The following is a 25,408-nucleotide window of genomic DNA, read 5'->3' as shown; positions in this document are numbered from 1 at the left end:
ATATATTGATTACGTTTCTGCCACTATTCCTGGATTACAATTTTTATAATGGTGAATGGAAAGAAAAGCGAAGTAAAAATTAAAAGTTGATTGAATCGTGTTATTTGAGACGAAAAAACCTTATATTTCGTTCCATGTGTTGAAGGCTAACAGAAGACCTACTTCTGAGACTATTTATCTTTTATTTTAGTCCTATTCAGACCTATTGTAGTAGTGATGAGTCTTGCGATACGAATTGGCAATTAAATTGGATAAAACTATAAACGAATCGAAATACCACAAGGAATGTAATCACATTGCCAAATTACTTAGTTCGACTGAGAAAGGAGGGTAGTGTCAAAGTATAGCCAGTTCTTATTATTGTGATATTTTTTTTTCCTTTCTTTTCCCTAATTTTCTACTTTTAACTTTGATACGACGATCTTAATTTGTGATATTATCGACGACCTATTTATTATCAGTGATTCCTTTATGTTATTGTACCTTTTATGCTAATTTATTTGCTACCTAGTCCTACCTGCGATACCTAAGTTAAGTCCGCTTGTATTAAGTCGACTGAAAATGAACAATGAATGAATGAATATAAACACTGAAGGTAATGCAAATCCACAGTTACACACGGATCCAAATTTTCAGGTGAATTTCAGCTCCTTCATGTTGCACACGTATTGAATTCGTTTGCGTCAAGTTGCATCTAGTGGTGAATTTGGAACGATTTAGCGACGTTATGTTGCACGCATATAAAATCCGTTTGCGTCAAGTTGTATTTAGTGGTGAATTGGAAGGATTTAGGGCCGTCATGTTGCACAAGTCTAAGTTAGACAACATACGAAAATGAATTCACCTGAAAGTTTGGATCTGTAATTTCTCTGATCCGCTGAGGGTCTGCATTACCTTCAGTGTTTATATACTTTGGGTAGTGTAACTACACCGGATACGAGCTTTCTCTATTACGAGCCCCTGTTTTGTCTCTCTCATGCACAGAGTCATACCATTCGATTTTCTCTTTCAGAGCTCGTAGCTAGAAGAGAGCTTGTAACCAGTGCCGTTACCCTATCAACTTATCATTATAGGTTAGATTAGACTCAAAACAAAATCAAGATATAATTAGAAGTTGTTTTTATGTTTTATTTTGCAAAGTTGAATGTCTACATCTGCGCATATCTCCTTTTAAAGCAAACCTATGCTTACAAACGGTACATTCGTGTGGCTTAATTTTGTAGTGGTATCCTCGAATATGCTGTCGATAAAATGAACATTAGAAAGTCATTATCACTCCTTTCAGCGGTTCAGCGGTTAATCAATTTCTCACCTGATTCAGCCCAGCCAATCTTTTGAACTCCTTTGTACACATGTTACATTTATGTTTTCGTTCATTGTCGTGTGTGACTAGGTGCTGATACAGGTAACTTTTGATGCGAAACTGTTTATTGCATATGTTACAAGCGTATAGTTGTGGCGAGTCTGCTATGCGAGTAAGGCCATGCTGTGTATTATTGTTTTTGGTAACTTTTAATTGCTTGTCGCATGCAGACATGCAGTCCTTGGTACAACCATGTTTTGTATAAGGTTGTAATGGATCTATATCTCTCCTCTTTCCCCCGCGTTTGTTAGGCCGAAAACTTTCTGTTGCGTTGGCCGATGAAACGACCACATGCGTTATGCGAATGTCATTTTTATCTCGTGTACGATGTCGGTGATGATGAACCTATTACAAAGTGTAAGGAAAAGAAACAGTTTAGGCTAATATCGTGGATGATCCGTGCGGTTTAATTTTGTTCCACTGTTCCAATGTACTCATTTCTGTGCTTAATATTCACAAGATCATAAGGTAAATGGAAATTAGTTTCTTCTTGAAATTCTGATCGCAAAATGTATGTTGAAGCAAATGAAGTAAAAGATTTTGTGACAAATATTATGTGATTCATTGAACAACAGAAGTAAAAGCTTAATGATTAACTTCTGAAGTTACAATTATTCAGGATTTAGAGAAAAAAATAGTATTTTACATGACTAGCGATAAAAAGATGAAAAGTAGAGTTTTCGTGTGAATTTTGTTGATCCGAGGCGAAGCCGAGGTCAATAAACACACGAAAACGAGACTTTTCATTTTTATAGCGAGTTATGTAATGGATTTTACATGCTGAGGGCGTCGAAAGAAGTGCTTAAAACATGAAAAGTACGGTTTTCGTCGCATGGAGCATGTAAAAGTTATTAAAACGTTGCCGATTATTGCGACTCGTGAACTCCAAATAAATTTCTAAAAATCAAAGATTTGACTTTTGATTCTTAGAAATTTATTTGGAGGTATTCCTCGACTCCTTTAGCACTTTCCGGTGTGTCTAAAGTGCCAGCTCGAGCATTATCCGCTACGTGTTAAACCTAGATAGTATCCCTAGAGCCACAGCACTTCTACTAGCATGAACATAGAAAATATTCGGAGGTTGATCACAGTAGGCACTGCGTTTGTTTTGTGAAGACAGATGACATGTTTTCGTTGAATTAAATCCTCTAAATTTGACACTTGTCAATTTGTTCCAAGGCCAAATGAATTGTCAAATTTCATCCATATAACCATAACCTCAATAATATCTCTGTGTAAATCGCGTAGGCGACGTTGCTCGATTTGTATGAAATATCACGTAAGCGACGTTGCTGTTGATGAAATTGTCGTTTTTTGGGTTGTCAAAGTTCGTGTTTACAGTTACTTGGAACAAACCTATACTCAATGTTGGAATATGACGACAATCTTCCATATTTATAAAAAAACAAACGAAGCATCTCAGATTGATTTGCTGGTAGTGTCAACTTCAAATTCCTATTTTTTGCAGCCGTTATGTACCTGTCAGTTTTTTCATACAAAACAAAAAACAAGAAATTAACAACACTGAACGATCTACTCTTCAACACAATTTGACATAACACCCATAACACTGCGATTGAAAAACAACAAAAAATTTCTCAATGAAGTCATTTGGTAGTGAAAAATCAATTTTTATTTTGGCTGTGCAATAAATTCAATCCAAAAAAGGAAAACTATTTTATTCTGTTTAACGATAACCGTAAATGGTTTAAAAATCATCTACAAAATCTGCTCAGTTTGCTCAATAAATGGAATGGTGCATTTTTCTATGCCAAATCAACACAGTGAATACATGATAAAAATCTCTCGTTGAAATGAAACGCACACACATTTACTCGAAATCGTTGAATACGGCCCAATTAATTAGCAATAGATCTTATTACAGCATTGAAACGCTAATAAGGAATCGGCTACAAGCGGCCCCACAATTCATTGATAGATTGGAGCTGGAGGCGACACTTGAAGGGCATAATGGATGTGTCAATTGTCTCGAGTGGAGTGAAAATGGACAGCGCTTAGCATCAGTATCGGACGACCAGCATATTATGATCTGGGACCCATTCAGACATTGTAGATTAACCGATATTCAAACGCCGCATCACAATAACATTTTTTCGGTAAAATTTCTACCGCAAAGTCAAGACTCAAAAATAGCCACTGGAGCCGGAGACAGTTATGTTTACGTATTCGATGTTACTAACAGCACAGAGCCGATATGGTCGTGCCATTGTCATTCACTACGCGTGAAGCGCCTGACAACAGCTCCGGAACATCCGTCAATGCTTTGGTCGTCCGGTGAAGATGGATACGTACTTCAGTTTGATATTCGTGAGCCGCATTCGTGTAATTTGGGAAGCAAAGTCGTTCTGCTCGATTTGAACGACGAAACGTCGAGGAACAGAGAAGTGAAATGTGTGGCAATCAATCCTCGTCGCCCGGAGCTGCTCGGTGTCGGTTCAAATGATCCGTATGCACGCATTTATGATCGACGCATGATATCACTGCGTAATACAATAAAGCATGGAGAAGAACGAGTCACCGATTCGGATGTTATCCATGTGCCAACGAATTGTGTGACATATTTCGCTCCGGGTCAATTCAGGAAACATTTACGCTCACATTCAATCATACAACAGAAAGCCATAACTTATTTGGCGTTTAGTCCGGATGGAACGGAATTGCTGGTGAACATGGGCACAGAACAAATTTACTTGTATGACGTTGTTAACGCTAAGGAACCGGTTTTCTTTGAGCTTCCACCGCTAGGAGAACGAGATGATGCAAAAGAAACAACTAAACGGAATCTGAGTCAGGACGTGGAAATTCTGAAAAAGATCGGAAATGAATATTTGGAAAATGAAAAGTATTTGCAGGCCATTACGCAGTACACAGGTAAAATTGGTCATTGACCTCTATTGCACCTAATATACTTTTGGTCGGCGCTGTAATTCAACGAAAATAATTTTATTTCAACTTTTCAGAAGCCATTGAACTAATGAGAGACAATTCAGTTTTATATTTGAACCGAGCTACAGCGTACATGCGACGGAATTGGTAGGTTGCTTTTTGGTTGCGTTTTGTTACTTAAAAATTGAATTTTCCGACTTTCCATTAATCCTTTGTTTCCTTGACTTTAGGTATGGTGACGTTTATGCTGCCTTAAGGTAACCTCGAAATTACAGGTCACGACACTAAAGATCAATTCTTGTCATTAATTTTAGAGATTGTAAAAGAGCACTGGAATTGGATCCACACTATGTCAAAGCTCACTTCCGGCTGGCAAGGGCTTTATTAGAACTGGGTTACGTGACCGAGTCGAACGAATGTTTGAACGAATTGAAGAAACGATTTCCGAAGTCGGCCAACGACAATGGAGTGAAAATGTTGATGAAAGACATTCATAGCGCAATGGAATTGGAGAAAAATGACGCCGATGGACGATTGACTCTGAGTCTCACAGAAAATGAAATTCAACTGCGATCGTCAGCTAAGGATTATAAGGAATGGTTCGTCGGACACTGTAACACCACGACGGATATTAAGGAAGCCAATTTCTTTGGTAGCGATGGCAAATACATTGTCGCGGGTTCCGACGATGGCCATTTCTTTATTTGGGAACGACCGTCCAATATGATCCTGAGCATGTACAAAGCGGATGGAGCTATAGTTAACTGTGTACAGCCACATCCGTACGTTTGCCTAATGGCCACCAGTGGTAATTTTCGTCTAATCCTCAATTTTCGCAATATTTCTAACAAAAATGTTTTTTATCCGATAGGTTTGGATCATGAAATTAGACTGTGGAGTCCACAACCCGAAGATCAAAGTGATCCGAAAAATCGTGTACACTACTTCGATACTATAGTCTCGTCGAATCAAACAAGAATGCAAACAGATCCCTTCGATATAACGTCACAACCAATGTGTCGAACGAGTTAGATAAAATGAACTGATTTTGGGTGGTGATGTTGATGTTATATGTAATTTATACACCGTGAAATAAAGGAACCGAATCAATTAAACGGCAAGAGTTTGGACAGATGTACTGAATCGCTAGAACTAGTCATGAGTGACACAGGCAGGCTTGTTACTTGAGAAATAATTAGAAAATAAAAGCCATCGAAACCCCGAACATGTAAACTGAAAATCCATCATCTGACAACACTTTGTTAGTTCAATATAACGAAAGAAAACGAAAATGTCACGTTGGATTTGTAAGAGGTCCAAAATCTTCTTGTGCATCACTTTCGTTAAAAACATTCAGAAATTGAAGTCCCTCAACTCACTTCCTTCATTTTAGCCAAATTTGAATTCAAATAAACAAAACTTACCGACTTGGTGGGTCGACCAGGTGCCTGCTGAGAAACAATTTGGCCCTGTCTTCCAATAGAGTTGACCAATTTTCTATAAGAATCCAATTTCATCCTTCGGTTGCCTTTGGTATTATTGTCGCTCTGTTCGAATGACCTGGCCATCAGCACCTTACAAATTCTTTTATGAATCAACATCGACATGCCCGAACTGAATTCCAGATGGCAAATCGAACACTTAAAACGTAAACTGGAGCACGAATATCGATTGTGATTGTCGAATGCGAATTTCGACAGGAACATCTTCGAACAGTCAGAGCACTTGAAGTATAATCGGCGTTTGGGACGGCGAGTTTTCTTGCTCCAATTGTGATATTTGCTGCGATGCATGAAATAGTGGTATATCGTTCGACAATGCGCTGTACAAATGGGGCAAATTTTGGTCTTCGGCACGTGAACCGTTTGCCCGTTTAGCAAAGTTTCACTTTCGAGCTTGTCACAGCTTGTTTCCTTCAATGGTTCAGTTTCAACAGTTTCGTAGTGTATTGGTTCCATTGACATGCCATCCTCTGGTTCAATTTCATTCACAGACGGTGGTTCCACTTGTTTAGGTTGAATAAACGATTTGACTTGGACATTCATTTCTTCCTGTTTGAGATTACGAACAATGGAAGTGTGTCCCTCACTGATTGTAGTCAACATACTTGCATAACTGTGTTCTGCTGAAATGGTTTGGATTAACACATCCTGACGATCGACGTCGGGAGTTTCTTCCACTTTCATTACACGTTGCAACTGTGGCGCAGTATTCTCCTCGACGCAATTTTCATCTAAATCGATGAATGCAGCGTTCTCCAATGTTATGATTTCCATGATTTCACAATTGTTGGCCCGTTCTCGTGGATTGCATTGATTATCGGAATGACAGTCGACAATGTGATTCTTTAACTCGACGTTGTTTATGAAAAAGAAGTCACAGAACTCGCAATATGCATCACTCTCGCCGTCCGTATAATAGTCTTGTGCGCTGGAGCTTTGTGGAAAAAAGTCGTCGACGTTTCTCGTTGACTTATTGAATTCGAAAATTTCTTGCTTAATGTTCGCAATGGGCTCTTGCTTGATGATCATCGGTTTCGTTGTCGATTGACCATCCGTTTCATCTGCATTGATGCCGAAAAAGTCCTTTTGAACCGATGCCACACGATCGATGAACAACGAATATTGAATTAATTTTTTTATGCAGTCGCCACACACTTCGTTCGGTAAATGTTCCAAAATGCTCAGTCGAATAGTTGGTAGACATTTGACCAAAGTCGAACCCAATTCCAGAATACTTTTCGATTGATCTTCGGTTCCACCTTTCGCACATAAACGGCAAACGATTCTCTTCACTTTGTAATGGTTTTCGCTGAAATCGTTGGCCGGTATCGAACTGAAGTCCAGACTTTTCATAGTGACCGATGGAGCGGCTGTTCGCTTTAAGCATTTTCGTAAATGTTGAATGCGAAAATCTGACGGTAGAAAATGTCTGCTACAAATGGAACTCCACTTGGATGGAAACCTAAGGAAGATGTGATGGTGAAGAGTGACCCAAAAATTTAATGTTACAATTGCATCGATACATACCAATCGGGTCCCCTATCTGTAAATTCAATCCATTTCTTCAGCAGTTCGGGAGAATTTAATGGAAATCTGAGTGGACAAAGGGATTTTCGATGATGGGCTACGATTAATCAGTTTCTAACAAATCAGACTTACTTGTGAAAGGAAATGTTTGCCGCAGACGCGTACTTGTATTCACAATTCGAAACGACGCAAAAGGATGGCATTGTTCATTGATTAAATGATTCACAGGGAAACTCTTTGAGTTTATCAGATTTGTTTACTTTTTTAGTTTTTGTCCTTCATGTGTTTTCTTTGACAGAACCTTATGACAGTTGTCACTTCCAAAAAATCTAGTACCATTTTGCTACCGCGCAATTTTCAAATTATCGATTGTGGAAAAGTACTTCTTCGAACAAAAATTATTGCGAAATCTACTACATGGACAGGCTGTTATCATCGACAGCGATGACAATGATATTTTGTAAACGCACCCATCTTTATAGACTGTTATGATCAGAGCGAGAGATCCGAAGACTAGTTAATTTAACTTGCCTTGGGGTACTTGTCAAAATATTGCTTTCTCTTTCAACGTGTTACGTTGAGAGCGAGAGGACCGAAGACCAGTTTATTATAAGTTGCCTTGGGGTACTTGTCAAAATATTTCTATCTCTTTCATCATAACACTCTATAGATCACTAAAATGACCGCTGGCGTGACGATCGACGGTTCGGTTTTGTGTGCAAACTAATGACAACCAACTTTGCTTCTAAGGGAATTCCCCATATTTAGTTCATTTGCATTCATTTCAAAGAATTGGACATTGGAATTGGATATTGCTGCAAATGCTTTTTAGCCATGTCATTGACTTAATGACTCCTTTTACAAAATTTTGGTATCGAAAAATCGTGTGCGAGTTCACCTTTTACGTAGTTCAAAAATACGTTGTTTTAACACCGTGTGCCAAATTACCCCACGCCGAATCTCGGTGCAAAGTACTTCGTACTCGATGTTATAAATAACTATTATCCTCTTCGCTGACACTTCGCAAGGCTTTGGATATGAAAAACGTTGTGTTTACCTCGGAGAAAAATTCTGCTACGCTCTGGCCACGAAAAACACCCTTCCAATACCATCGTTGAACAAATAACTATTCCAATTTCTTCTTGTCATTGACATTCGAATGTTAAACATTCGTTGAATGTATTGTTAATGCGAGTACGAACCAGTTCAGAACGATGAATAAGTGCTAAAAACACCGTTGTGACGTTGAGGATGCTTGCTAACAACAATTCAATTCCAATAAGATTTCAGTGACAACTGTAGTTCCTCCAAAGTGCATCCTATTACTCTTCTATCATTTATTTATTTATTGAAGCGGAATAAACAAAACATTTTCTTAAGTTTCACTTTACATTTTTTATTGTTTCGTCTTATCCTTTTTTTACAGTTACGATTTACATCTAATTAAAAGCAATACACTTAATGACTGAAGACAAAAAATTAATGGTAAAATTCGTCAATTATAAAATAGAAATATCTTTTCCGTCCTACCAACAAGTTTTTCAAATTAATTCTTTTCTTTCAAGGCATAAAATAACACTTACACCAATTATACATTTACGTGCATTTTGCTTATTATACGCACACACTCGCACACTGTCATAAATTCCTAATTTTAATTTTCAACGGATTTTCCGCACAAACAATTCATAACATTGACTGATAAAAATACTGAACTTAGTTTTGTTTGAACTGAGCAGCTCTTTGCTGGAACAGTTGTTTCCGCCTAAGTTTCTCCTCTTCCTCCTTTCGACGTTCCTCCTGTTCCAGCTTAATTTCGTCATGGAATTTATTCGACAATTTCTGTTGTTCAATTTTGGCTTCGAAAAATTCTTTTGCACCATTGACGCCCACTTCATCTACATTGATTTCAGTTAAACGGGCCAGTTGGCCCAGACCGGATTCGGTGTTCAATTCGCCAGCTTTAGCTTTTCTGTAATGAGTTATTGCGATTGTTAAACAAATTCGAGGATTTTTGTTGTTTGATGTAAGTAACCTGAAGATTAGCAGAAATTCCCTGAATGAAATTTTGCTGTCCTTGTCCTCATCAACTTCCTGAATCATTGCTTTCAGTCCCAGGTGAGTTTGCGGCGCACCAAGTTTTTCCATCATAAATTTCAGCTCGTTCAAACATAGAAAACTATCGTTTCCAGTGTCGTATCTGAAAATAATTTTTAAAAAATCGTTAGCAACTTAATTAAATAGTTTCTCGAATTCGTCTATGAATATTTAAATAGAAAATTATTTATTTAAACTGATAATTCTAAAAAGATAAATGATTCCAAGAAAAAGAGAAATCGATAGCAGAAAAACAAGAATTGATCTCAAGAAAAAGAAAATTCGATCGCAGAATACATTTTCCTTGTACAATTTAGCACTTGATATGCAATCCTGAGAGCAGATAAGTATTTTTGTTTCGATCAATTCCTGTTTTTTTCGACAATCAATTCCTCTTTTTCCTTAAGCCTTCTAATGGAACCCTAAACCGTTAGGTTTGCTGATGCGCGCACCCGTTAGTAGTCAGAGAATTTTTTCTCAATACAGTCACTGAAGCCAGTACAGCCAACAGCCCAACGTATTTGGTAGCTTATGTGATCGGTCTAGTCTAGCACTACAATCCCCTAAAATTTGAAAGAAAGTCGACTCTTTATTACCCGAGATAATCTGTGTGAAAAAATTTCCACTTGAAAACAACCGATTTTTCAAACAGCTCTACCACGAAAACGACAATTCCGAGAGAGGCGAGATATACCTCTTTGAACTCGTAATGAAGCAGGGTTTAGTATTTTATAACCTGCAAAAATTACTTCTAACGCTTACGTCTCTATGTAATATAAATTTACGAGGGGTCGAACTAGTGAATATTTGTTGAAAACAAAAATGTAAAGTTTATTCATCACACATTTTCCTAGAAGCCTTGTGATATTACCGAAATCAAAGTCTTTTAAGCTTTTTATTTTAATATCAAAATGAATTCAGGTCAACCTGAAAATTTTCAGGTTTTGTTATTAAGTCAATTTCAGGTTTCAGGTCAGTTTTGATCTGACCTGAAATAGACCTGACCTCAAAATTTCATGACCTGACGAAATAGTAGGCCTTAATTAAAAAAATTTAGCAATGTAACTTTTAAACACGCGACTGCTTAAAATATTATGGAGGTTTAGGTGTAAGGATTTTGGACCGGTCATCTGTGAAAGGTAAAGTAATTCGAATGGTTTCTTTGGAACGGTAAAGAGGTTACTCAGCATTAGGAACTTATTTTAAATTAATCAACCAAATGTTTCCTCTGATATGGCGCTAGTGTGCATCATCTCCCTCTTATAGATGTTTATCTTCTCGCGAACAAAATGACTACATAAAGAATGAATTGAATACGACTATATTATATTACTGTGTCCATTAAATTAAATAATGACACAGTGGCGATATGTCATAATTATATCTTAGAATAGCAATGCCCAAAAATGGTTTCAAATTATCAACTTGCTCGTCCGTCAAAAAATTTCCAAGTATCATACACTGAAGTCAGCGGCTGACTGGAGCGACAAATTTATATGATAACCGCGCGATAACCGTTATTTATTTTAATTAACTCATCATTGATAAAACACCAACTGCTTCAAGCAAACCAACAAACCGCTTATTATTTTGAATACATACAGCGAGGAACAAAACAAATTTATATAAAGAAATGCGTGAATAAATGTCAAGAACCCCTTATATGGTGGTATTTATACTTGTATTATATTATGATGCCGAACGCATATAAGTAACAATGAACCAACATAATTACATTCAGTTATGCACTGAATTCCGATTATAAGATGTCAGTTTTTGATGCGAGAAAGTGCATTAATACTTTGTATGTTTAGTGCATAAGCATATTGTACATTTTCAGTCGACACTGCTAGAGGTTTTGTGGTGGCAAACATTTGTAATGTCTATCAGTCTAATGAAAACAAAATTTTTACTTGTCTGAATTGGTTCTTGAGGGCTCTGAGTAAACGAAAATTTGCTTGAAAATTTGTGTTTTTATATTTGACTCAATGAATAGTCAGAAAGGTTTAGAATATGAGGAAACTTTATTTGTTTATTGATGTACATAAAAAACCGAAAATTGGGTTTTTGAATTAACATTTAAATTAAAGTCGTCGAACCCCATCAAATTTAAATCTGAATTCCCCGCATGTCTTTCACAGATAATTTTGGACAAGGAAACGTTTTCTGCGTTTTTCATTTACTACGAAAAAAAACATCAATAAACATTGACGAGATGAACTCAAAATTCTTTTCACGCAAAATATTAGGGAGCGTAATTCCTCATACTATATTATTATTCATATGTAAATTACAACCGGGTGTTGTATACTTGCATATACACATACGGCAGCAGCGTACCGTGCATGGTCAGTTATATACGATAATCTGTTTCATCATATCTGTTTCATTCAATCGCATTTTATTAAAAGTATTGTTGCAAATTAACCCTTTTGCAGTGTAAAAATAATAAACCTAATGGGCCCGGTAAAGGTTCACAACGGTCTTTTTTATGACTGTTTCTGTGAGTGGTTGGGTGATTCATACGGCATTGCATTATTGACGGTGAGAGTGTGTAATTATATAGTCTGGGTTGATGGTATAAAAACCACACGCATATGGAGTTTTATCGCGAAGCATGTGCATGACAAAATGCGAAATGTTAGATGATTCAGGAACTTGATGTCACATTGGTAGCAACACCAAACAATTTCCGGCTAAAACTGACCTGCAGTCAGGGAATCACTTTCGATTTCGGTTGTTTCGATAATTTGAATACAAAATTTAATGTGAAACATTTTGAGTTCAAAGAAACAAGAGTTTTTTGAACTATGTAATTGTATTTGGTGTTCTGTCCACACAGTCACCTTCTATCAATATGTGCGTCGATGTGAGTATGTTATACTCGCCTATAATGTCTATATCGTCTATTTGATTAGGAATTTCACCTGCACTTTATCACGTTCCAGATTTTTTTTTTCTTTAAAGTGCAAATGACGTGACCAATTTTAAACTATTGTGTGCCAATATAACTCACATTTTAACGGCATGACTAAGTCGTGCTCTATTGAACTCGAGACAATGACAATCATTTGCACTCGCACATTGTATGCAGTCAAATAAATACTTAAATTAAAAAATGAAATTGCATTTGGTTGCTGGTGATAATTTTATGTGAAATAAATTGTATTGTGCGCGTATTGCACACCACGAACGTTATAAAGTACTCACTGTATAATGTGAGAGATTTAATGTTATAAAAAGCAAGTCAGTTCCAATTTTAATGATACTTTTTTATGTAACTTGTGTGAGATTGAATGCGCTGTACAGGGTTTTAAAAGAATCATAATTTTTATGCGGCACTTTAACATTAAGAGTCAATTCGCCAATTCGTCAGCCATATTTTCAATTTTTGAAAGAAGCTATCTCCGATAGTATTTAATTATAGCTCATTCGATTCGTCGTTCAATTCTAGCGAACGGGTGTCTGCCATTTTTTACAAAAAAAAATCCAGTTTGGGTGTAATGTGTGTACATGTCATATGATGTCAAGGGGTGGTGAATACAATTTTTTAACAATTTCTTGAGGAAGGAAGAACCCGAAAAGTTAAAACTTTGTAGGATTGTTGGCCTGTCCACGGCCGACAATTTGAGCCTACCCTAACTTCCGCACTCACCACCCATGGCCATCCAGCAGTCAAAGTATGGTCAACTTTCAAATAGTGGAGTATCTCTGCAACATCATTGTTCTGAGGGGCCGACTACATATTATGGTAGCTGACCTCAGCCACCATCACATATCAAAATTTGACTTCAGAAGTTTTGTGTTGCAGGATTTGCGGACCATTTGAAAAAAAGTTGACCTTTACGGCTGGAATAAAAGAGTAAATTTGAACCTAATTCTCGTCCAAAATAGTTTTTTTTTTATTAGTCTGGTGGACAATTCTAGCCCATAACCGATCGATTCCGAGAGAGACTCTTTCTGAAAAAACACTATTTTTTACATTTTGCCTCTTTGACTGTAGGGAAATGGTGTAGCGATGCAGAGTGAACATAGTCTGTCTTTAAAACATTGCTGGTATGTGACGCTTTCTGCGCTTGTACGCAAAAATTTTACCGAAAAAATTCTTTTACAATTACAATTACAATTTTTGCGTACAAGCGCAGAAAGCGTCACCTATAACGATATCAGTTGTTTTGGAAGTATACACAAGGACTTGTGTAACTTTTTACTCTTTTATGGGTTTTTGACCGATCTATACTACGACAAGTGAAATATTCGATACGCACATGATCGCAAAACCTCTCCAATTTGTTGAATTGTAACACAATAATATCGGAGATAGCTGGTTTTCCAAGTGGTCTAAAAATTGGCGAATTAACTCTTAAACATTTCGTTATCAATGATTGAACATTTTTTCGATAACGTAAGGCTGTGGTTTTTACGAAGAAAGATCAGTTCTAACTCTAGCCTAAAGGACCAATGAAGACATACAACAGAAAATTATTTAGAAATTTATTTGGATGTGTTTGGCCCAACGGTTTTAAATTAAATGACTTCATCAAGACTCGTCCCATATATGCTAACTGCTACATATACAATTGACCTGATTTTTCACTGTTTCGCCGGTGTAAAAAACTTGATTCATAAACGTATATTCATTTCATGAGTTTGTTTTAAGAATTATATTTAATCAGCTCACACGTTAATATTTATTTATGGTTTTTCGGGCCACTGACACGCTGAGGAAAGTAGTAGAAAAAATGCATCGTCTGTTCAAAGTCTAATGTCCTCAATTTCAGTTGTAATAAAAATCTTTTCCTTGCATTATTCAACAGAGATGCGTCGCCAACAATTCCGATTACTGTAGAACGAGCGAAGCGAGACATATCGTCCAAATAACTCTTTACCATTACCAAACACAAATTGATTCGATTGGAACATTTAAATGCCGCACTAATGTGGCTCTATGTTAAAACTGAAACACTCGTATTAAATTACACTGAATTATTCCAACAAGAAACTACCATTTGCATTGTGGATTGTGGCAGTAATTTAATCCTAATCTAATTCGCGCCAAGTATTAGTTTTTATGGTTTGTGTGGTGAATATCATAGACTCAATCGAAAAATGCATTTGAAATCAATATTGTTATCGTTTCAATCGATATCGATATACTGTTTAGACTTTAGATTAAAGACTTAATTGAATAATCGTTCTTCGAAAATCGATAAGGGCGATGCGAAGTCATATTTTCATACATTGGGCTCAAATTTAATAACTTTAGATATATTATATAGACATCAAGCACAGATCTATATCAAAATATCCAAGGCAATCATTGGTATTGATTGTTGTGCCTATGAATAGAAAAATTATTTAATTGGAAGAATTAGGTTAAGACCCACATTGTTTAACAATAACAAAACTTATTCAATCAAAACATAAATAACGAAAATATAATTTCAACCACAGCAATTATATATTATGCATACCATCCAATGCGTGTTAATTTGGATGTATGGTTCAGTACACTTCCATGACCATATTTTAAAATTATTTTACAAAAATTGTAACACAATTCTTACATGCCATTATGAAGCTAGAGAAGGAAATGAATCCGTATACGGTGTAATATTGCGGAACCACATTAATCAAATTGAAACAAAATGAATTAAAAGAAAGAAAAAAATGAAGCAGTGACTTTTCTCCCATAGTTCATGACTGTTTCACAATATGAGGAAAAGTAAATTTTTCTATTAATTTCTTCATTTGATTTATTTGAGGTATGTGCGTACGCATTAATGATGACATGATATAACGTATGGTTGGTAAACGTTTGCAATGAAATGATATGGAAAACGAGAGTAGTAAACCGTTACATTATATACCCGTAATGGAAAGTTATTTGCGTGATAGCATCATAAAACATGGGTGAGCAATGATTTGCAGACATGCAGACTGTAGTTGATGTACCACAGAATTTATTATGATAATAAAACAGTCGACGTGCACCAAACAGTTATTTTATGAATGCGAAACTCGTTCCCCTGACTCCTCGATAATATCTAATAGAACTCTAGAAGAATAAGAGCTTTTCGGTTTGCTTTATGCTCATCTTTCAATTTCAATAAAATAAATATTTCCAAGTCATTGGTTCAGTTGATCTTTCATATTCAACTGTATATTTTCGTTCATTTATTTTTAAGCTGCATCAGCATTAGGAATTGTGAAACTTCTTTGCGATTTATTTTTGTAAACACTTCAGTCGATTCATTTTCATCTTTTATAATGTGAAGAAAATTTGAATTTAGGTTAAGATGGTCTTTTTAATGTGTATCGTGGATACCTTCGTCTGTAACTTAGATAAAAAGTTTATGTTTTGGAAACCAATAAATGGGTTAATTAAAAAATGATTTTCAATTCATAATTTTCAACTAGCAAGTCATCGAGTGCATTTGCCCATCAGTAAAATTTAAGTGAAATTACTTGAAATGAGGAAATCGATGACGAGATAGGAAGTTTTCACTGTGGATGCCGTTGATTTATTCAAAGTTTAATTCAAATTTTTTTTTCAGAAATTTTAATTTATTGACAATGGAAAACCTGTATATGTACGTCGTAGAAGCGCAGAGACCAATATAAAAATATAAATAATTTCCATTCATTCACAGAGCCGGTATTGTACAGACCATTATGTTATGTTATTTTTAAAAGCATGCAAATCACTTTCATTCATATTATCAGCGAATTATAATGGGTAGTGTACAATAATGCATGTCGTTTGCATTTTTATCACTTTCAATTTCACGAACATTGCCATCCATACACACACACCCGATATTTTAATCACTTTAATTCATTTCAATTAATTCGAATGAAAAAAAAAGAATCACGAAATTTGCTTTCACTATCAGTATTATACGATAGCGCATCTGAAGTCATTTATGGCTTTTAAAATGTTATTGATTTGCGAACCGGTGTGTTCAGCACAATGATAAGTTAATATTGATGAGATAATTATTGTAATTCCTAAACAGATAAATTATTCGAATGAATAAGGAAATTGAATAATTTGTTTGTCTTTGAAATAATGGCACCGAAAAGTTTCGTTGAAAAGCTGCAAAAGTCTTTGCGTTACTGTTATACATTCTGCAGAGCGGTATAAATTAGTAAAACTTGGAATTTATAAGTAACTTTCTTCATACAACTTATAAATCTCAAGTTTTGCTTACGTTAACTAAGTAAAAATAGCAATCTCTCCAATGAATAATATGGATTGGATTGAAATTATTGAACCTGGTAATTCCGCCGGTGGAAAGAGAACCACGACACACTAATTTGCCCTTGCAAATAACAAGTGTAAGTGTGATAACAAATGTCTTGCTTTAAATAAAACAGTTTAGGTTGTTGTTATAAACATTTTTACGAGCTTTTTTTGCATACTTGCAGTATAAGCCGGAAAACGTTTGTTATCTCTCATCAGCTTCTAAACAATGCCGTGCTGTCTCTTTATTTTTATAAATTATCTTGAATTAACAAAGTTCTAGAGTCTATAACTAAACCCGCTTCACATCTGTGGTGTAAACAAATCAAGTAGAAGTGATGTGTATCACGAGATCTGTACATAACATTAATGTTTGTAGTTTAATTACTCTTAAGTCTCAACGTACATAATAAAACACAAGCTTAGGCTTCTCTGACGTTTATGATTGGAACATATTTATTTGAACATTGTAAATTAGAATAACAAACAAAGAGGAACAGACTTTTAATAGACAGAAACCCAAACGAAAGAAATTTAATTTTATTGTCAATAAAAAATAGCCAACTTTCAGAAGTGTATAGTAAAATGAAACCTGCGGTGCGAAATTGCCTATTTGATGTGCCAGTAATGGAATATAAATTACCCAAACTTTCAACCAAACTTAATTTATAGGAAGTCTTTCTATAATTGGCGAATATTTTTACAAAAACTTCGGCAGAACTAGTTTCCATTTTTCTTGAATAACTTTTTTGTTCGTTTCTGTCTTAAATTTTTGGCAAATGTTTTCGTTTAATTGCGCTAATATCAAACCAGCCAACAGTTTTAATTCATATGAACAAACATTATGCTAATATTTGATAGTTTTCCAATGTGAATATCAATTTTTTTTAAATACTGTTCGCATTTTCGATTACGTGCAAATATGTTTTATATGCGTGTTTTACAGTGAACGTAATGGTATTATGGTAATTTATAAGACACAACAGGGTCGTAGCCATACCACCATTTCTGTGTAGCAAAGAATTTTTCTCTTTATCATATGGATGGATATAGCCCGTGATATCTGTCGTATAAAGTTACATAAACAGATACGTCAAGTAAAAATTATCTGCCGAATGAAATAGTAGACAACAGTGATAAAACGCATATCGAATGGTGGCTAAGGTTTACATTTTTATCTATTAGGGGCAATTGAGTTGCACTTTAGTATGAAATAGCTATTTTCTTGTGTCTAAATGAATTTACATGCTTTTGTTTTCACTAGGGTCGAAAGTGGCTTATTACACCCCTAGAGAAAACAAGAAAATTGGTTTAGGTTTCAAAAGCATGTTTAATATTTTACATGACTAGGGATAAAAAGAGACTTTTCATTTTTATCCCGAGCTATGAAATGCGTCGAAAGAAGTACTTAAAACCTGAAAAGCACGGTTTTTGATGCATGTAGCATGTAAAATCCATTACTCGAGATAAAAGTTGAAAAATCACGTTTTCGTGTGTTTATTGACCTCGGCTTCGACTCACACTAAAAGTCTACCTTTCAACTTTTTATCACTTGTTATGTAAATAACAATTGTTTTGCGCACTAGATGCGCGTGCGGAAATTTTGTTTTCTTCCCGGTATCAGAGTCAAATTTCCTGGTATCTAAAATCGTAAATTTGATTTTTCGCCACTTATTTTTCCTGATATTTTCGATTTCCCGATATCTAAAGAATTTTTCTGAAAACTCCAGGATACCGCGAATAGCTCGAATTTCCACACACGACTAGATGTGGATGTGACGATACGAGCGAAGCGAGTTTGGCATCACACTGTTTCGGATTTGTCTTTGTATCGACATATAAGATATTATATATGCACCTCTGTCCAAGTGTTTATTTTGACGAGTGGGAGTGGGATCATAAATCTCACCCTTATGCTTTGAACAAAAACGTTTTATGTAGCTTATCAGAGAATAGACATGTTTAACTAGATAATCGAATCGACTGAACATATTGACACAATATTATTTATTGCATAATCAACCCATATCCACCGAAGTCTGTATAAGTTTTGTCTGAGAGCAGAAAATGAAGCAACAAAAGTGTGAAAGACGACAAATTAGTCTACTAAAAGCAAACAAAATAATTATTACATTTCCATTTTATCGCTTCGTTATAATTTTTTGTTTTGTTATTTATCTCTCAAGACGTTGACCTTCGAATATATTTATAGGTTTTTGTTGTAGAAATATTTATTTATTTAATTGGATGTTTGGAGCGTCGATAAACCAAACAACTTAAACACAAGACGCAAAGTTAAAAATGCACATAAAATCGTCCACTCAACAACAATTATTCATAATCATTACAAAGAATAAAGGTTGACATTGCATTTATACTTAATGTTTGAAATGCACATTCCTAGAGAATTTTGACTTTCAGCAGTAAAATGACGAACTTTATCAGTTAGTTCATATAGCACTTAAATCGCGGTCTCGGTATATTGTGGCTATATATGCACGGTGTAATGTGGGTCTATGTTATACGATCTTTTCATTTTTATTTAGCGTAATATTTTGATGATGACTATAAGATTATACCTGGTACGATTCGTGAATCATTTACAATTAATAAAATAATTTGAAGAAATGATCATCAAGCAAATAATGATGAATTCGAGTTGTTGATGCCCTTATTCGATCTTTCTCCGGTTAATATTTGCTGGCGATTGCGATTTTCATTAATAACTTAATTATCGTTTTAGAATTTGCTGTGTATGTTCTATTTTAGCATTGTAATATCATAAAACGATGCTTTATTGTTTGCGAAACTGAGTAATATAATTTTCGAACAATAGAACAAACCGAATCATATTAATATCGCATGTTGCCATACGGGATTACCAATTACATATTTAGTTTTTATTTGATATTATAATTGGTTGCTCATACTCACAACAATAAATGGCACTGCCATTATGGCAGTCAAGGTTCAACTAATCTTTATTTCTTTTCAATAATCGTAATTGTATTTATATGCAGACGATTAAGAGGAATCTCCATTTTTGCAAGTCAGTTATAACGAACAAGATTATGGAAAATATAGAGCGGGCAACAGTTAGGGACTCGGATCATTAATGCAGTAGATTTTTTTAGAAATGATATTGATGAAATTCCGTAAGCCTATCACTTCTTCTGTTTCAACATTTAATTGTAGACCTAAAGTGTAAAAAGAAATCGCTTCGGAGTCAGGACAAAATGACAGAATTTTGGTTGAATGACTTTTCATGACAAATAAAAATTCACTTCTTTTAAACTTTTATAAGAATTCAGGTCTGCGTTTGCATTTTGCATTTTTTGTATACATTTTTCTCACAACATGCCATTTTCATTCGATTTAACATGACTGGCAGAAAATGAAGAGAATGATTACTCTTAATGGCTGATGTAAATAAACAATTGAATAAAAAACGATTCTGGTCTGAGCCGTCAAGCAGTGCGGTATTATATTCCAGGTTTTTTTTTTATAGCGATAAGAAACGCAGTCGCATTAGAACATTTAAAAAATATGTCGAGGTCGTGGGCTAGACGTGGAGAAATCAATGAAACAAATTACACATTCCAGAATTCAATCAATATTTACAACCGAACCAAGGAAATTTTATCGTCATTTCTGGTACTTCTTAATAAAAGAAAATTTCATCAAATTATCTCTGTTATAATATCTCTAAATAGCTGCTTATCTCGTCGACCGACATAGCGTTTTTTCGAGAGAATATCACATTGTAACTAACCGATTGTCTGTATACAAAAATGATGGTTTCTATCCGATATTTTATTCATAAACCTTTTTGTTCCAGACTCAAAAATCGTGGTGTTTTCGTTCATTCTCTCTCATACACTTTGTCCTTGCAAGGTCATATATCCAATAACCGAGGTGAATTTCATGCCTAAACAACAAAAAAATCTATACGCAACACGACAAGAAAACTCTTTCGCCAGGTCAATAAGAGAAATACAAGTCGTAGACGTTCGAGTATAGGTACAATGTAATGTTGCTTGAAGGGTCAAGGTTAATCAAATTGATAAACGATTGGAATATATTCGATTTTTCAATTAAAGTTGGACGACTTGGTGATTGCTGATTTAAGCGCTTTGATTTTTCGAAACTTTTTTTTTGTGTATATCGAAAAAAATGTTCTCGTTAATGCTTTCGTAGAACACCTACACACATGCTACACAGAACATTATTATTGGTTCATTTATTGCGTCTAATTATAGATTATATTTCCGAATTTATTGTAACGATGAAATGTGATTGGGTTCAATATGCGCCATTTATTCGACACAAGATAGAAAGTGCGTTATCGCATTCTTTTGGCATATAATATAAACATAAAAACCAAATTTCCACTTACTTATTGAAGGTGGCCTGATATTCTTTGATCTCCTTGCGACTGAATTCATGAAACTCAGTATAGATATTGACCGCTTTGAACGTGTGCTTAACTTCCTTGCCGTTTTCAAGGTCGTCATTGATCTGTTGTCGTCGATTTAAAATTGAACTTAATTCTGAATCCGCTGACATACTGATACTGTTTCTCCGTTGTGGTACTCAAAAACCAAAATTTTAATCAATCACTCAAAACTCTTAAGTGCACGAAATATAAATATTTCAAATTCAGCACTTTTCTTCGAAATAAAATCTATTTTCAAGTCGATCCGTTGGTATATTTTACGATAAAGTTACAATATTGTCTTTCTGTAGAAATAGGATGCTATATTCATATACAACGCGGGATGTTTACTTTTCCAACGACACAAAAAACGTGGTGCAGCTCAAATTCAAACCACATCAACACGATACTCACTTGCAACTAAACTGGTCAATCGAAAATTGTGAGCGATAGTAATATAATGTTGATACCGCAATGCTGGAGTATCTTTTACATTTTCCATTCTCGTTTTACTCTCTTTTGGTTTGTTACGCTCTCTCTTTTCGCGTTTTTTGTTGGACTGCAGGGTGATAGAAAATTTAAACTTATTTTTGATTTTGAACTTGTGAGTGAATTATTACGATAATAATGTGTCTGTAGCTTGGATTTTATGTTCATTACAACCAATATTACGCCAAACTTTTAATTTTTAAATTCGAAGCTGTTGGTTATATCCAATCCACCTCACCCTATTTTCCCTTTTCAGAAATATGCAATGAGTATTGGGAAAGTGAGCGGAAAATATAAAGGAAATGAGACAGTATGTATCCTCGTTCATTCAATTGAAAATGTAAACACTCATCAGTCTCAGAGAGAGAGATTTGTAAATGATTTCGTTCTGTGATTTGTTGACAGGATATAAACGGTTAGGATATCAATAACTAGGTACATTATGTAAACAATGGCCGACGCGAGACTAATTGAAAAACGAGGTGGTAAAACAGGATCTGCGTTTTAGAATTATAAACTGAATGACGTGAGTAACGCATTCTTTATTTTGGACTTTAACACCTCGTTTGGGCATATATCTTGTCCTCTGGACAGTTTATCGAGATTGTTTAATCAATGCAAATCAAAGGTCATCCAATAAATTATTCCTCGAATTTATTTAAATTTTAATTCATATACGAACTTTGACCTCACATCGAATTTCAATTTGCTTTAACATGTAGCTTTTCGTTTCGTGTATAAAATATTCAAAAGGGAGATGAGGTTCATCAAGCATATTAATTTATGAAGGTATTTAGGTCAAAATACCAGTCCTCTGGAACATTGGGAACATTAAATAGAGTGTATGCAGTAGCAGTATAATGCATTATGTATGCACTGTATTGTACTATATCTGCTTTGATTTGAGTTCATTGACGTCATTCTACACTATTTAGTGATGTCCTCATTATTATCTCGACCCTACTGTTTTGAGACGATTCGTGGAATCGATTCGTTTATTGCAGTAATATTTTGTCTCCGTAATAAATATGAAATTCGTATATACTCCTGGCAGGATTCCAAGCCTTACTAAATTCGATTTAGGTTTTTGTTTATTTAGTTTTTTGAGAAATGAAAAGAACTGTCTGTGAGGTCATACACTGAGCGAAATTTCTTACGTGCTATGCGTATATCATTCGTGCCACCAGTTAAAAAGTGTGGTAAGGTAGTTATACAGCGGGCTCGAATATAATACGTGTGAGACGTATTTCGCTTTGACAGAGATATAAAAATATGAATTTTATTGAATTTATCAACGATTTACACGATTCAATGTCTGAGACCAGCATCCACTATATACGTTTAACATACTTGATGTGCGTTTAGCTTCCGTCCCACTCGTAAGTTATTCATATTCCACGTGTATCACCACAAGTATATTCCACCTTTCCGAAGAATTTTACACATAGCCCGGAGTATTGTATGAATTTTCTTTTTCTGGGTGTACTTTCTCTGAAAGAGGATAGATTCGGAGTTCAGTTGTCAAGTGTAGGAGTTGAAATTGGGTCTACCTTTATACGACTCAATCGTTTCAAGAATCAAGAAACAGAATTTTGAGGACCGATAATTATGTTAATTAGTTGTTTTCCAGAAATTCAGAAAAATGTGACGGTCACGGTCAAAAGTATAAATGGAGGTGGAAACAACATATTTATCCCACACAAGGAAATATTTCTATTAGAGGAATAGTATGTGGTTTGTAAAACTCCAACTACAAATCATTTTCTTCGATCAACATTGTCATTTCATCAAGCTAGTATTGGTCTCATATCAAACAATGGTTTGTCGTTTATCTTATCTCTAGCAAAACGAGACAAAAAACTGATTACACATTTTTCACAAATAGATAAGACCAATCGATTTCATAAAAATTTCCAGCTATTTATGAAAACTTTTTGTTTAGGTGCAAATTAGTGTTACCTATTTACCTGCCGCGATTGTCCAGACAATTTCTAATTGAATCTTAAAAAACATCAAAATCAAATCAAAAATGAAGTATTTTTGCGTGCTCACAATTTTGGTTGTATTGCTAAGTATTCTGTACTCCATCAACGCTGACAATTGCATATGTCCTCGAATTATGGACCCAGTGTGCGGATCAGATCTGCAATCATACAACAACCCATGCTTATTGAACTGTGAAGCGAAATCAGTAAAGGGTCGCAGCATTCAATTAAGAGTTTTAAAGAGAGGTAGATGTGACGAGCGCGATTACTTTGAGTGAAATTTTCAATATTTAACATACAAAAAATTATCTGTACATCCAACGGTGCTATGGTACATCATATAATATTCTTATCATAAGTTTGCATTTTTATGTATTGTTTTAATGCGTCCTAGTTTCTGTTGTGAGACAGATGTTAAGAAATCATTATTGGCAACTGAAATTAATAATAAAATCAAATGAAAATATAAAAAAGAATGTTTCATTTCCGATAAAATTATGTGATTCATTCGCTTTTGTGAAGAATGATAATCTTCGTCGAACGTGTACACGTATTCAAAATAATGGTTCATGATAAAAATATTAAAGGCTACGCGTAATTGAATTTCTTACTTGCAATATATATTTCACAGTGTGGTTCCATTACAAATTGCTGTCATGAAAAAAGTTGGCACATCTAGGGCAACTCATTGATGTCACAGAAACTTATATCAGCTGATTTTTTATATCCGATAGTACGACAAAATAGCGAGAGGCTACGAAAAACTTCAAAGACGCAGCATCTTTTGAAAACCGAAAGTGCACTCTAGCGCCACCTATATCCGTTTAACGTTTTCAGCGCATAGATGAATTATTGTGAAATAACTATTTGCGAGAAATTGTGTCCTGCTACATTCAACACATCGAAAGAAATACATTCTTCATTTGAAGTATCAAGTGTGTGGCATCATTGGAAAGCTGAGGTTTTTGTAACTTTCGGGTTATAATCCAACTTTATACTTTCTTTTTTGATTTGGCGCTGGAATCACTTGGATCGGTTTGATAGTGGCTTCACAATAATTTAACTGTAGTACGAAGGGGAAACCACTCTTTTTTATTGACGTAATTAACATGAGTAACCAGCGATTAACACGATGACGTATCAGTGATTAACCAGCATTTAACCGGGGGAATCGTCGCAAAACTACAATTAATCGTGAAATATGGTTAATCACTGATTTAACCGTGCTTATTCATAAAAATCATGCTGTAGTATTGGCTCTTTACTTTCGACTTGTTGTTACCAAAGACCATTGCCCATCCGTATTGTAAAAAAATCTCTGCACCGGAATAGGCACGGATATTTGCAAGATAAGTATTATGCGTTCTCAGTTATTTTCTGTTATTATTTTGGTGACTGTTCATTTGGAATTTTCTTTGTCGAACCAGTCATTATTTTCATTCGATTTATCTCTGGATTACTGGATAAAAGTGTACAGGCAACCGCTCTTGTTATGTCACGGTCACGGATTTATCTCTGAACCCTGGACACCATTTATGGCAAAAAAAAAACGTTTTCAAAGTTATTGAAGTAGGATAGTACCATAAGAGCTCCTAAACTACCAATCGATATCTCAACAACATGCAAAATTTTCTTGGAACACAAGGTATAGGACATTTTATCTAGCGTTTCATTTCTTAGATCCATCATCACCATGAAATCAGGCCTCCCGCTACTTTTTTAAATGTCCTATCAACTTATGCGTCCAACCAAATTTCTGAGTCAACTTTGAAAGTCTTCAACATTCAACTACAATCGCTAAACCGAACTGGTGTGCATACGTTATTTTGCACCAGCTGGTCACATACAATTCCAAAT

The 25,408-nt window shown here is 35.0% G+C and overlaps 3 protein-coding genes across 3 annotated transcripts; 1 reads left to right on the top strand and 2 right to left on the bottom strand.

Moving 5' to 3' along the window:
* Positions 1 to 1,113: 1,113 nt before the first annotated feature.
* LOC119077053 (zinc finger protein 184-like) lies at positions 1,114 to 7,588 on the bottom strand. Its single transcript, XM_037184184.1, has 5 exons — positions 7,432 to 7,588; positions 7,300 to 7,365; positions 5,695 to 7,234; positions 1,313 to 1,708; positions 1,114 to 1,240 (listed from the first exon to the last, which is right to left on the bottom strand). Exons 1-5 carry the CDS (start codon positions 7,500 to 7,502, stop codon positions 1,121 to 1,123), a joined length of 2,193 nt encoding a protein of 730 aa, XP_037040079.1. The 5' UTR covers positions 7,503 to 7,588; the 3' UTR covers positions 1,114 to 1,120.
* Positions 2,907 to 5,385, top strand: LOC119077055 (WD and tetratricopeptide repeats protein 1). The gene is made up of 5 exons (XM_037184185.1): positions 2,907 to 4,255; positions 4,345 to 4,417; positions 4,501 to 4,527; positions 4,585 to 5,078; positions 5,142 to 5,385. The coding sequence occupies exons 1-5, from the start codon at positions 3,178 to 3,180 to the stop codon at positions 5,300 to 5,302; spliced, it is 1,833 nt and encodes a 610-aa protein (XP_037040080.1). The 5' UTR covers positions 2,907 to 3,177; the 3' UTR covers positions 5,303 to 5,385.
* Positions 7,589 to 8,677: 1,089 nt separating the features above from the next.
* LOC119077057 (EF-hand domain-containing protein D2 homolog) lies at positions 8,678 to 21,521 on the bottom strand. Its single transcript, XM_037184187.1, has 3 exons — positions 21,039 to 21,521; positions 9,335 to 9,499; positions 8,678 to 9,271 (listed from the first exon to the last, which is right to left on the bottom strand). The coding sequence occupies exons 1-3, from the start codon at positions 21,206 to 21,208 to the stop codon at positions 9,016 to 9,018; spliced, it is 591 nt and encodes a 196-aa protein (XP_037040082.1). The 5' UTR covers positions 21,209 to 21,521; the 3' UTR covers positions 8,678 to 9,015.
* Between the last annotated feature and the right edge of the window lie 3,887 nt (positions 21,522 to 25,408).

Source organism: Bradysia coprophila, unplaced genomic scaffold (genome assembly GCF_014529535.1).
Source record: "Bradysia coprophila strain Holo2 unplaced genomic scaffold, BU_Bcop_v1 contig_232, whole genome shotgun sequence".
NCBI classification, from domain to species: Eukaryota; Metazoa; Arthropoda; class Insecta; order Diptera; family Sciaridae; genus Bradysia; species Bradysia coprophila.
This window is presented reverse-complemented; position numbering and strand designations above follow the sequence as displayed.